The sequence below is a fragment of the Protopterus annectens genome, chromosome 10.part0, assembly GCF_019279795.1.
Source record: "Protopterus annectens isolate FY-2018-M chromosome 10.part0, PAN1.0, whole genome shotgun sequence".
NCBI lineage: Eukaryota > Metazoa > Chordata > Ceratodontiformes > Protopteridae > Protopterus > Protopterus annectens.
The window spans coordinates 650,847,547-650,861,904 of record NC_056744.1 but is presented as its reverse complement, the minus strand read 5'-3'; the positions used below and the strand labels follow the sequence as shown (position 1 = coordinate 650,861,904).

General features: G+C 39.7%; 1 protein-coding gene across 1 annotated transcript in view; it reads left to right on the top strand.

The window, feature by feature from the left end:
• Window positions 1-315: 315 nt before the first annotated feature.
• Window positions 316-14,358, top strand: part of TTC22 (tetratricopeptide repeat domain 22) — a 389,648-nt gene continuing 375,605 nt past the window's right edge. Inside the window, exon 1 of the mRNA XM_044085499.1 lies at window positions 316-997. Coding sequence (XP_043941434.1) covers window positions 434-997 — 564 coding nt within the window. The 5' untranslated portion in view covers window positions 316-433. The remainder of the gene's footprint in view (window positions 998-14,358) is intronic.

Below are 14,358 nucleotides of genomic sequence, written 5' to 3'. Positions count from 1 at the left end.
GAGATTAACTTAAAAACACTCCAGTTTATGCTCTGCTGATTACAAGTGCACAACATGCACAAATATCCATTCATTACAGGTAATATCTGTGCATATTACGCATTTGCAATCAGCAGAGCTAGAAGCTGCAGTAATGCTATTAGCATGAGATTTTCAGTTTGTTTACATTATTGATTCATAGCAGAAGGTGATGAGGTGTACTCTACCTGTATATTTATCCAGCAAGGTACAAGCCAGGAAATACTTCTTTTAGTCAAGACAGCATTGCATACTGAGGAATTTGTTTGTGCCGCTCCCATTTCAAACCCCTCCCATAGAGGTAAACCAGATTTACAGGTAAAAGGGCAAAGAGTGGCAGTCAGCAAGTGAAAGAAAGTGTTGCGGAAAGCAGAAATAAAAGGCACAATATAGTCCAGCAGTTATTTCAGGAAAAATGGAAGAAACAGCAGATGTGGACATTGAAACATTAATTAATGAAATGGATTACCTCCCTGGACATTTCCACTTAGACCTGAACCTTAACTGTGAGTCTACCACACCAGCACTTCTGAGGAGAAGGGACACCAAGTTAAAAAGAGACAGCCTACAGTTTGAATTAGAATTTGAGACTGGTTCCCAGCAATATGCTGTCAGGAATCTCTTAGGGGTCTTTGCATTTCACCTAGATGATTTTGAGGAAGCAGAAGAGATTTTCCTGAATATCAGTAAGGAGGCACCTGGTAACCTAAATGCTTGGGCTAACTTGGCCTATGTATATGATAGACTTAATAAGGATCAGGAAGGATCCCACTGTGCAGAGAAACTGTCAAGTTTGATGGGTCTGGGATCATTGGCGGTATCTGAACGGGACGCCAGGCTCCAGGCAGCTCAGTGCATGGTCGAGCATGGCTACGCTTTTGCATTCGATGTTGGACTTGTAAGTGATGATGAGAAGATTGAAAAGTTGTCTACTGGCATTAAACTCTACAATAAAGCAATTGCGCATGGGAAGCAAGAGGTCAGCAAAGTATTTTCTTTCTATAAGCACTGTAAACTTAGCACTGAAAAATGGTACTGATCTGACAGTGTGTGTGTGTGTGAGCATATACTTTAGCAATTTTTATTTTTGTTCATGAATTTTGCATACTTGCTAGTTGTTTCTAGAGTATATTGTCTTCAGAAATGTTTTGCAAGTAAATTCTGTTAAATCACAGATTAAGCAGTACTTTTATATGTTATTTGTCAGATGGGACAGGTAAGCAGTCATTGCTCAGTATCCTAAATATCCTGTCTCACCCCATGTCTATCGATTTGTCGAGGGAGTTGTGGTCTGTTTCTCTCCGTCACTCTAATTCCTATATTTTCTGCCCACTGTGGTATACCTTCTTGAATATTATTGTAACTAAGCTAGAGCAGTGGGCATTCCTAATGCAGCCTGGGAACCTTGAACAGTCGCTGATTATGTGAACAGCTAAAAGATTCATATCCCAAGACTTGTGTCTAAAGGAGACCTATTTTCAGAGGAATTACTTTTCTAGAAAGTTCATTTTGACTGGAAAATGTATTCAATTCAAATGCTGTAGCGGTGAATGTGTTATATACTGTGGTCTGAAATAAGATTAGTCATCTTGCAGTACTTTTGAGCAGCATCTCACGTGGTTATTGTAAAACAAAATACAAGATACTGTTTCAGTTGTTAGGCAAGAAAAACTCTATACTGAAAATATTGTATTGTATAGTACTGACAAATTATTTCTGTTTTAAAACTGAAGGTTTGTGAACTCTGCTCTGTGTCTTCCTCACATGTGGAAGTATAACATGTAAAGGATAAGGTGGTCAGTTTGTTAGACATTTTTTAACCTCTATAACATTCTGTTTCTGAAATGTACATGTTTCATGATCCTGTTTTTCTCACACAAAAGGGCTATTGTAATCTTCATCTTTCACTTGCTGTTTACCTCATGCATAGGAACATTACTTTCTCACATAATGACATTCCAAAGATTTTTTTTTCCTGTTTTCTTAATTTTGTCTCATGGTTTTCCTTTTTATTTCTAATGCTGGGTGACAACTTAATCATTGAGTTATGAACTGGCACTTCATGATTTCTAACAAGGAACATTTTTGGTGATTTCTCACCTGAACATAATAAAATTGTAATTTTTTTTGCCTGCACGTAATAAACATTGACATTTTGAAAAATATATGACAACACACTAGAGTCCATCCAGTGGACATGGTGGTTTCACAATGAGAAGAAAAAACAGAAATGCAATATTACTTATTTAAAAGTATTCAAGTCAAGGATGTAGGGCTATGTTGAGATTTGTGTACAGGATGTAACTGAGGGATAGCTTGTCTATTTGACGTACAGCTTGCACTGCCCACCCCCAATCACTCCCTTACAGTGTTCTGAAATGCTGTATCAGTCCGTCAAGTTTTTATTATGCTCAATACAATGTGATATTCTGTATGCGATATGCTATGACACTTGGATCAAAATGAAAGGTGTTTTTATGTAAACATGTCAAATGAGTATATATTTTTTTTAATAATCTTTCACAAAGCAGTTATTTGTATAAGCAATAAATATGTTCCTAAGTAGTAGTATGTTAATATTTATTTTGTGGTGTTGTGTCAGTCAAATGGAATAGAAGCACTGAATCCATGCCTGATTCTAATGGCCCGAGTTCTATGGTGGTGCTGGGGGATTATAGGACCAAGGTGTAAATAAGAACATCTTAGCAACAGCTTTTTAATTAATTCTCTTATGACAAGCAGGAATCTAAGCTATCTGGTTTCACTAGTAAGGAAAAGGAATGCAGTGGGCTACAAATACCACAACAGAATCTGTACATGTGTAATCCAGAACAGAGCTGTGTCATAGGGACTGAAAACCATTACAGAGCTCTGTCATAGGGACTGTAAACCATTACAGAGCTCAGTCATAGGGACTGTAACCCCTTACGGAGCTGTGTCATAGGGACTGAAAACCAGTACAGAGCTGTGTCATAGGGACTGAAAACCATTACAGAGCTGTATCATAGGGACTGAAAACGGTTACAGAGCTGTGTCATAGGGACTGTAAACCGTTACAGAGCTGTGTCATAGGGACTGTAAACCATTACAGAGCTGTGTCATAGGGACTGAAAACCAATACAGAGCTGTGTTATAGGCACTGAAAACCAGTGCAGAGCTGTGTCATAGGCACTGAAAACCAGTGCAGAGCTGTGTCATAGGGACTGAAAACCAGTACAGAGCTGTGTCATAGGGACTAAAAACCATTACAGAGCTGTGTCATAGGGACTGTAAACCAGTACAGAGCTGTGTCATAGGGACTGTAAACCAGTACAGAGCTGTGTCATAGGGACTGTAACCCCTTACGGAGCTGTGTCATAGGGACTGAAAACCAGTACAGAGCTGTGTCATAGGGACTGTAACCCATTACAGAGCTGTGTCATATGGACTGTAAACCAGTACAGAGCTGTGTCATAGGGACTGAAAACCAGTACAGAGCTGTGTCTTAGGGACTGAAAATCATTACAGAGCTGTGTCATAGGGACTGAAAACCATTACAGAGCTGTATCATATGGACTGAAAAGCAGATATTGAGACCCTATGTTTGTGCATTTTTGCTCTAAAAATGTTGTTTGAAAAAGTTACTACTGACTTAATATCTTCTTCCTTACTGCTGGAGTCCCATATGATTAAAAATTCAGGCATATACCTTTTCTTTCTATATTGTATGCACTTAAGACCAAAAGCAAACAATATAGTGCTTTAGGTGCCAGTTCTTTTCCATTTATAGGACTTAATAATTATTGTTGTCCAATGGATGGTTTAAACTTCAGTAACTAACATCTGTACTTCTCAAGTGTATGAAGCAAAGCAAGCACTGCTAGTGACAGATACTGGAATTTAATGCTCTAGACTAGAACTTGTCTATCCTCATGATAACCTAAATATATTGCTTTAGAAACTTGTCATAACTTTCAGGCTTTTGTGACTAAAGGTACAGGCGCTGTTTACATGTTATAACATTCTTACGTCCACCATGTCACTGACATTGTCATCACAAATGACACTAGTGAGGCTAATACCATATTATCAGCTAGTAAAGGACAAGGCAGCAGTTGGTGTCCAATCAGCCACTGATAAGAGTCGTTTCTCTTAGGGTGGTATTCATAGTCCAAGACTTTGCATACTTGTAGCGGTGATCCATGAAAAGTGGCACTACGTGGTTATGCAAATCCTGGACTGTCAGAATAACTATTGAAATGCAGGAGACTTTTTTTCTGAACACACCCCCTATCGGAAATGGGTAACGTGATTTATATATAACCGATAGGGGGACTGCTGCTACACTGTTAAGGGGGCTTGCATGTATGCGCATGAGTTTGATTCATAAACATGAATCTATAATTAACTCATTTGCATACAAAGTGTGTAGGTCACCCTGAAGTTACTCCAGAAAGCAGGCATTTTTTAGTCGACTATGGAGATGGGATGGGAGTTGATATGGTGCTTCAGCATACCTGGGCATTTGTACTGGAGGGGTCACTTGGGTAGATGTATTTTTTACCCAAGTGACCCCTCTAGTACAAATGCCAAGGTATGCTGAAAGGGTCACTTGAGCAAATGTATTATTTTGATGCTTGTGTATACCTGGACATTTTATTGATGGGACCGCTTGGGTGAAATGTGTATTTCAATGTTTGTGCATACCTGGACATTTTGCTGATGGAGTCACTTGGGTGAAATGTGTATTTCATTACTTGTGCATACCTGGAGATATTACTGATGGAGTCGCTCAGGTGAAATGTTTATTTTACTGCCTGTGCATACCGGGGCATGTTACTTTAGGTGTTTCTTGGGTGAAATGTTTATTTTACTGCTTGTACATACTTCTTCTTCTTTCGGCTTTTTCCCGGTTAGGGGTCGCCACAGTGGATCACCTGTCCGCTCATGACTGGCAGTGGAGTTTTATGGTGTCGAGCTGTCAGCCCGGCTCCCAACCTTCCACAGAAGGCACACACATACACACACTCACTACTAGGGCCAACTTAGAGTGTCCAATCCACCTACAGTATGTCTTTGGGATGTGGGAGGAAATCGGAGCACCTGGAGGAAAACCCATGCGACCACAGGGAGGACATGCAGACTCTGCACAGAAGGCACCCCAGCCAAGGATTGAACCAGAGAACCTCTTGTGTGAGGCGGCAACGCTAACTGCTGCACCACAGCGGCCGCCCTACTGCTTGTACATACTAGGAAATGTTATTGAAAGGGTCACTGGAGGAGATAATTCATTTGTGTGTCAGAGAAGTGCTTGTTTATACATGGTCAAACTACTGAAGTGATTTCTCTGGAAAATAATTTATTTTGTCATTTTAGTGATTGTGCATACTTAAGACTAACTACTGAAGGGGTTGCTATGGAAAATAATTAATTTGTGTGTCAGGGGCGTACTAGTGCATACTTGGTCAAACAATTTCATGGATTGCAATGCCAGTATCAAAGGAGAAGCACTGCATTTAAGCATGGATGTGCGTACTGCAGGGATGCCAGACTATGAATTGCAAAACTGACTCCTTTGCATACTATACGTTGCAACACTTCTCATTCACATGTCATTATTTTTTAGGCCTTGTGCCTTAGCTTAAATCAGGAATCCCATATCCCATTTGTGTTAGCAGTTATGAATACCGCCATTTATCTTCATGTCCCCCTTCCAGAACAAGGATCAGTGCACTCCCCAACAATGCTGCCAGTGGGATGCCAGTCACCATGTGTTATCGAACCCATTACAATCTACCGTTGTGATTGTAGTACTAGAGAAAAACATCTTGGTACTTCCCCATTCAAAACAAAGAAAACCTTTATCATTTCCCTCTGTAAACTATTAGTGTCACTGGGAGATGCCAACTGTCCACTGTGAACGCCCAACCACCCAACTACTTCATATGGTGCGGTTTCTCTAAATACTTCATATATATGGTGTATATGTTTCACATTCAGTGATAATATACAGAAACTGGATACCTGTCATAAAATAACTCAACACTTTTCCTCCAGTGGAGCTCTGGAAGTTTGCACTGCAACTTCCAATGGGAGGAGCCTAAGTTTTTGATAGCATCAAATTATGTCCTCAGATTTCAAACAAATGTACATATCTCTGGAACCATACGTGTTACTAAATAAATGTAAATGGCAAACGTTTCAATGTAAACTAATCTTAGAGTGGTCATGTACTTTAGGCTCTAGGGCTTAAATGGATTTTATAAGTCACAGGAAACAAAGTAAATCGTGTGCATTATTTTGTGTACAACTTACAATATCTCAGCAATTACTGAAGTTAAACTCATACTGTCAGCAGCATTTTTTTCATCCAGCTCAGAGTACTGATAAGCATTTTTGTCTGTACTACTTGGTTGTTGAGATATTTGGAAAAAAACAAGAAAGTTATGACAATAAAAATAAATATTATACAAACAACAATTAATATTTTTTTTGCCTGCACTAGACAGTGGTCAAATATCAATACAGTTGTACTTGCCATTGTGTAAACTTTAAGATGAAATATTTTAATACTTTGTATGTAGAGTGGTTTTGGAATTATTAATATAAATATAACAGGAATACTTGATGCCTAGAAGCGTCAGTAGGATCTTACTGCAGAAACACTTTGAGGCGTCACTTGGGCTGCAATTAGTTAAGAGAGTTTCTATGTCTTGTAATACTGAACGGAAATTAGTTATATTCCAACGTTATGCACCATACAAGGGTATGACACTGGGCAGAATGGAAGCCCGGCTGGAGTTCAGCTTTTTATTTTTAAGGAAACAGTCAAATACTTCCTATAAAATGTTTTTGTGTAGGGGGAGTAGAACTGAAGTCCAAAACAGCAATAAAATGTTCATTGATTCCTTTAAAACATAATATGTGCTGTATATGTTTCACATTCAGAGATAACATGAGGAAACTGGATACCTTTCAGAAAATAACTCTTAAGATAGTTTCTATGTCTTGCAATACTGAATGGATATAAGAATTGTGCCAACATTATACATCACAAAAGGTATGAAATTGTACACAATACAAGCCCTACTGGAATATAGCTCTTTATTTTAAAAAAATGTGAAATACTTCTACAAAATGTTTGTCTGCAGGACAAGTGGAACATAAGTTCCAAACAGCAATAACATTTTCAACGATTCCTATAAGACACCATAAGTCATTTAATCTGCTTCTGCATTATGAATGTCCTGTCGTGCAGTGTCTCTGTGGAGATGAGAGGCTTATATGTCAGGATAACAAAAAATAAATCCTCCAAAATCTGTAGAAAGGTGATATACTAACCTGCTATGACCACAATTATTGGGCAGGTCAACCAGCATGCCAGTTGTAAATCAAGCATATACCAATAGAGCTGTGCAGCCGGACTTTCTATTGGAATATGAACAGTAACACCATCCTGTTAACCTTCTCCATGGAACAGACTATTAGTTTAAGGTTTTTTTTGAAAAGCAGTTTAGCTTACTTTCTCCACACCGCTAAGCAGGATACAAAAGTATATACATTTTTAAAAAGTCTCAGCTTTCCATGCCAATAACTGTACAATCAGTTCCATGTCAACTCATTTAATGACTTCAGTCTTCAGTGGTTGGTGGGGGGGCAGGTGCCAGTGGCAAACAACATTCTGTGGAATATCCACAGTATATGCAGTACATCAGAAGTGCCACAGACTACCAGAAGCTGGTGGAAGGACACTAAGGATTTTTAATACAAAGACATAATTTAGAAAAGATAAGCTTTTTTCTTAAATAATGTCAGTATATAATAGCAGTAGTCTACTACTTCTGGAGTGTATATAGGATTTATCCATGCTTGCCTTTGCTAATCACTCAGGGTTTGCCCTCGATCAAACCACACCAAATCATGTGTAAATCCCGATATACCCATGCAGAGTTGTGGCCTATTGCTTAATACCAAAGCAATCGAACTACACTCTAAAATATTAAAATCACATTGATTACTTTAGTGGTTTTAAATGTTTGTGTCCCAAAGTGGAAATGCTCTATTTTGATGATGAAAGAAGGGGAAACTGTTTATGCCTGGTTTGTTAAGTGAACCTGTACACTAAGTACAGTGTTTCACTTTATAGGTTCATAGGTGTTTACTAAGCTAACAGACACATGATAAGTGCAAGCAGGGGCCTGGGAGATGAACCATTTACAGGTTGCCTCTGTCCATTAAAGACATACATGCCAAACCAGGGATGAATTTCTGGTTCCTCATTCAATTGTCCAAGTTACACTTGAATTTGGTTAGGGAGAAACTCTGCTTTCCATGGATGGGGAGCCTGTTCCAGAGATGGGGTAGTCTCTGAGATACATGCATGTCTCTCCAGCAGGTCCTATTTACATCGCAGGCAAGGTTTAAGACTTAAAATTTCTTATTCTGGTGGTGTTTGTTTTGCATATATACAGGAAGTCCATCAGAGAGGGGTCTAACAATGCCCTGTATGCCAGGCATAGATCTCCCATCAGCAGCCTATAGGAGACAGAATACAGGGATAGGGCCTAGAGGTGTTCTGCAGAGGACATGTTACTTACACTCTGTATTCTTTTAGTGAGGAACCTCTGTGGATGTTCCAGTTGCTGGATATGCCTGGTTAGGTACATACCAAAGGGGGCGCTGTACTCAATGATAGGTCTGATGAATGCCAAATGGTTTACCTTTACATAACTGAAAATCACAAGTGCGTTTGCTCATATGAACAAATCCAAAGCATGAAACACAAAACCACAACAGTTTCCGATGTTCAAAAATCAGCAAATCACAAAGCAGATTTGCTGATTTTCGAACAAAAAAAAGTCGAATATGAATTGTAATGCAGAAGGGCAAGCCCCCCTGCACCCCCTATCTGGGGGGCTGTGCCCCCACACTCCCCTACTTTAATATACTAACTCCGAGATTGCACTACAGTGGGGAAAGGGTCCATTATAAATAATTTTTCGTTCAATGTTTCGGAACTTTGCAAATGTCCTTTTGAACTTCTGTCATTCGCCCATGCGCAGAATGCTCATATGATGGTAAACCATGCCAAATACAGTGGAACAATGGCTTTCTTGGCCCTAGATACCATACCTTTGTTTATACTTTGCACAACATAGAATGATGATTTTCTCACTACTGTAGACTCGTGATGGTCAAAGATAGATTACTGTCTATTTGTGTCCCTAAGTCCCTCATTACTTGGCCAACTCTAAGGGATGTATTGTCAATATGATAGTTACCAGAAATGGATAACGTCATGATGGATACTGTTATGCATTTCTTGACATTTAGTCCATGGCTCTAATACCAGTTGTTTGTCTGTGTCGGCCCTTCCTGGAGAACATTTGCATCAGTGTGGGATTCAGTGACAACTCCTAATTTCCAGTCTACAAATTTAGTTAGCCAGAGGCCATTGAAACTGGCCCTGACTTCAGAGAAGTAAATGTCAAAAAGGAATGGTCCCAGGACCAATCCCTGAGGGACTCCACTTGTGAGTGCCATCTTTGGAGAGGTGAACTCCCCAACCCTGAGGGACCCCACTTGTGAGTGCCATCTTTGTAGAGGTGGATTCCCCATTCTAACTTCCTGTGTTCACTCTGTGAGCCATTTGGGTATCTACCAGCTGACATAAGGGTTTGTATCAAACCTTTTGAGTTTGTCCACAATGTCTGTGTGAGGTATTGTGTCAAAAAGCCTTGGCCAGGTCAAGGTAGACAGTGTGAATCATTTTTCCCTTATCCATTGCTTTGGTAACCTTCTCAAAGAAGTCCACCAGATTGAACTGCCCTTGACAAAACCAAATTTGGTTGGGTCCAGTGTCTGGAGTTTTACTATATCGTTATTGATAATTTCCATGATAATTCTTTCCATGGCTTTGTATATGAGACTAGTGAGACTTATGGGTCTATAGTTCCACGGTCTGTAGATGGCCCACTTTTGTGCAAAGGGATGAGTGTTGTTGTTCTCCATTCATGAGGCACAAAGCCTGTTTGAAGGATACAGTGAAATAGCAATTCCAGAGGGCCCAAAAGGTCATGTTTCATGATATTTAGAAGGCATTCTGAGATATTGTCTGGGCCCATTGATGCAGTGATCTTGGCCTTAGGGAGAGCATTAAGGACCTGTCCCCTAGTGATAGCAGGGGGGAGATATATCTGATGATATTTTCTGAAGGAAGGTTGATGGTGAGAGATGGGTACAGCTGGAGCTGAATTTGGTGGCTAGTAGGTTTACTATATCTTCTGGCTCAGTACAGGTGGCTGTATTTACAATAAGCTCTAAACACATTTGGGTACTGGCTTTGAGGCTGCAGACATAGCTAAAGAATGCTGTGTGACTGTTCTTGGCCTGGGAGGCCAACTTTACCTCAAATTTGGCCTTGGTAGACTTTACTTGTCCTCATTGTTGTTTGTTTAGTTTGATGAGAGCGCTTTTATCCTGCTGGGTGCTGCACCTCCTAATTTTTGCCATGATTTTCTTTCTTCCATTATACAGCCTATTGATTTTGTGATTCCACCATGGTGTCTTGTTTTTGAGTTAGTTCTGTACTTCTTCCTGGTGAGTACAGCTGCCTCCATGCAGATATTAGCATGCTTTGTATAGAGTTTCTGTGAACATGTCTGCATAAGCAGCAGTGTTCTTAGGGTCTATGGGGGCTTGAAATTTTGCCAGGTTATCACTTAATATCAGGAAGTTAGCCTTAGGGTAGTTCTGAATATTCCAGGGTTAGCTGGTTTGACCTTACCAGTGAAGACATCACACTAAGGGGTGTGCAGCACTCTTGCATATTAGTGAGGACCAGATCTAGTATGGCTTCCCCCCTGGTTGGTGTATTGACAATCTGGTTCAGGAGAGTTTGTGTTTACAAAATCCAGGAATGTTTGTGCCTGTACATTTGGTGTTATATAGGATTCCTAGTTAATAGTGGGGTAATTAAAGTCACACATGAATATGATACTGGGATGGATGGTGAGTGTCTCCAATAAGTTTAAATACATGGTATGGATCTCCTGGGTCATACAGGGGGATCTATAGCTTGCAAGGAAGTGCTATGGGATTTTGCCAATGGTGACATGAACATGGAATAGTTCAAGTGCATTGTCCTGTTTCACCAGCCTTGAGGTATATTTATTTTTTATGTAAATCAAGACACCTCCACCTTTAATCCCTGTCTTTATAGCAGCTGGTCTAAATGTGTGGAAGGCATTATAACCTTGCACTGTCAATGTGCTCTCCGCAGCTTTAAACCATATCTCAGTGACTGCACAGACGTCTGCATTCTCTAGGGTGAAGAGGGCTTCTAGGGAGTGGAATTTTTTGTTTAGACTCCTAGCATTGAGTAATAATACCTTTTAGATTTTCTTGCTTTTGATTTCCTAATGTTGGAAGTACTTTCAGTTTGGCATTGCCTAAAAAAGGCACTGTGGGGGAAGACAATGTTTTAGCTAATATCTGAAAGCCTAGAAGGGAGAGATGCAGACCATTCCTGGCAAAGCATCATGGTCTGTTGACTATCTCCTTCCATGCTGAAAAATATTGTACCCCCTCCTCTTAGAATGACAACAGAAACTAAGTCAATTATTAAAGTCATTCATCTTTTGTTCGTATTCTGGCATCATACTTGGAGAAGGTAAAATGCTGCTTAAGCCTAGGCTCATACTAGCCTGGGACACATATTCCGAGAGCTCCATGATATCTCTCTTCATAAAGTCTAGGGAAGAAAATCTCAGGTCATTTACACCCACGTGGACTACAACTGAGTCATACTGGTACTTGTAATCGAATGGCCTGAATGTGTGCATAATATGGTGGATCCTAGCTTCTGACAAACAACTCACCATGATTTTCTTCTTACTCAGCCTGGAGAAAGAGACATCAGTGTATCTCACAATGGAGTCTCCAATTACCAGAATTTTGGATTCTGTGGTGGCTTGCCTTATGGGGTTAGAAGTAGAGGCTCTATGAGATGTGGCTGCATCTATTGATGTGGGAGTGGTTTTGAAAGATTGCATTTGGGGCTGCTGAGGGTATTTGTTATGTGCATTTCATCTAGGAGGTCATTTGGGTTTAGGAAGATTACATTTAAGTGTCTCAGCATATGTGGATCTATATGTCTGCATTGAATTGTGTGTGATGGGTGCAGCATGTATACTAACATCCCTATTGACATTAGGCTCACTTTTATGTGAGAGCTTTGCCTCTAGTGACATTGTGTAAATACATCTCTCACATACATCTCTCACATACTATATCAGTTTGCTTGAGAATTAACTGGATGTCAGTAAACATGAGGCAATTTCTACATTGCCTCATTTTGCCCATATCCACCAATCTGATAACGGAGACAGTGGGAAAGTTCATATCCATGGTAACAGACCTTTTTTTTATTTATTAGACAGTTGGAGTGAGAATTTAAAGCAATGTCAGGAGTATCCGGTTTACAACTCTGGGGGTAGTGATTGTCAATGCAAACTAGTTGTCCTGTGTGAAAAAATGTCACTCAAGGTGTCTGTGACTATACAAGGCACTGCCAAACACTTGAGGGGAAAATAATAAGTAGACCCTGATGATTTGTGGATGAAGTATTTAGGCAGATATTCTGAGTTAGAAACAAATCAAGCAGTACTTACTAAACACAAAGAATTAGCTTGTCAAGAATGATGAAAAGAGGGGAGTCGTGTAAACGGCTACTGCCTGGCTACTACTAGCACTGGTCTCACCACAGCTTCACTCTACTGGGATACAATGCTCCTTTGCTTCTTCTCTCACAAGAAGCAAAACATTAGCACCAATCACAAGATGAGAAGCAGGCCACAGCCTGCTTGGTGATCCACAGTCTTGTCCCAGATGATGCAAGTGTCTATAGGCTTGTTGTAGCCTTTTCCTAGTAGATGCCTTGAATAGCAACCAGACCAATCCGAAATGTCGATTGCAGACACTCACTGTCCAAAGAGAAATAGTCAGGAAACAATGTACTGTGCTCTTTCTCTCACCAGGAGCAAAATATAAACACAAATCTGAAGCTGGCACCTATGAAGCAGTTATTAGGCTTTCCGATGATAAGCATTCTCCAAGAAATAATCTCCTGTGCTTCTTCTCTCACCAGGAACAAAACAGAAGCACTAATCCCAAGATGGCTACTGGGAGGCAGGATGTGGGCTCTCCAATAAATGGTGGTCTTGGCATTGATGCTGCACGTTTTAAAGGTAAGTCTGAAAAATGGGTTAATATGCCAAGAGCTGCAGTGTTCACTAAACAGTTAAATATGATACAGGAGATAAAGCTTTAGCTATCTAAGTGGAGAGTCACTAATTTTAAAATAGTGAGATAGACTGGAAGGGGATGGGCATTTTGTATTCTGGTTCTATGGAATACAGTGGGATGGCCAATAAATTTAAATAACTGAAGGGGTGTGATTTCACTAAATGATAATTTTGTGATTGCTCACAACAGCCAATGAAAGGGGAGAGGGAAGGAGATATGTGGTCAAATTAACATAAGGGGCAGGCAACTAGAAAGACAGTTGAGTTTAAAAACACAACAGCACCAGGGTGGGAAAACTTAATTTCTGTATGACACACAACAGATGCAGCTGTGGTCTCTTTCCTAGTTTAAATATGTAATTTAAAGCAGAATACAACTGAAACACAGTGTAAAGAAATCAGATCACAATATATAAAATAGAAGTAGGCAATAAAGTATTACAAAATGCAAGAAAGAAGAATCTAACTAGGTTTTCCTTCACAGCAAGTTGTGGCAGAGTCTGGGTGAGTTTTTCCCACATACCCTGTGTCTGTAAGTTAAGCACCTTAACCATTACACCAGTTCCTCCTGTAAATATTGGTACTCCATAGGATTGTGCTGTTGACTGAAGGATACACAGTTATACTTTTCTGACTAACAGACACACAAGTTGATTGCAGTGAGATTAGAACCCCTCCCTAACTAGGTAAAACAGCTAGAGAACTCAATACTTAACACAGGCACCACGGCACAAGTCTGTACACACAACATTTTGACTTGAACTGAAAAAAAAAGCATACTGCCACATTTTGGCTTTCTTTGAAAAAAATGGCTAAACTATAATATTTTGTAAAAATATTTAAAAGCTGATAAGCTCTGTTCACCAGATTAAGTGAATTATAAAACTGGTGGATTTCAATATTTTCATACGGAATCATCAGAAATGTTTTTTCAGGACACAACCATACTAACGTAAGTAATAACTTTTTTGTATTTGTGGTAACAGGTGAATTTACAAAATGAATAAGGAACATGCTTTTTTAGTGAAAAAAATAAGTTTACCTGGATCAGATGAAT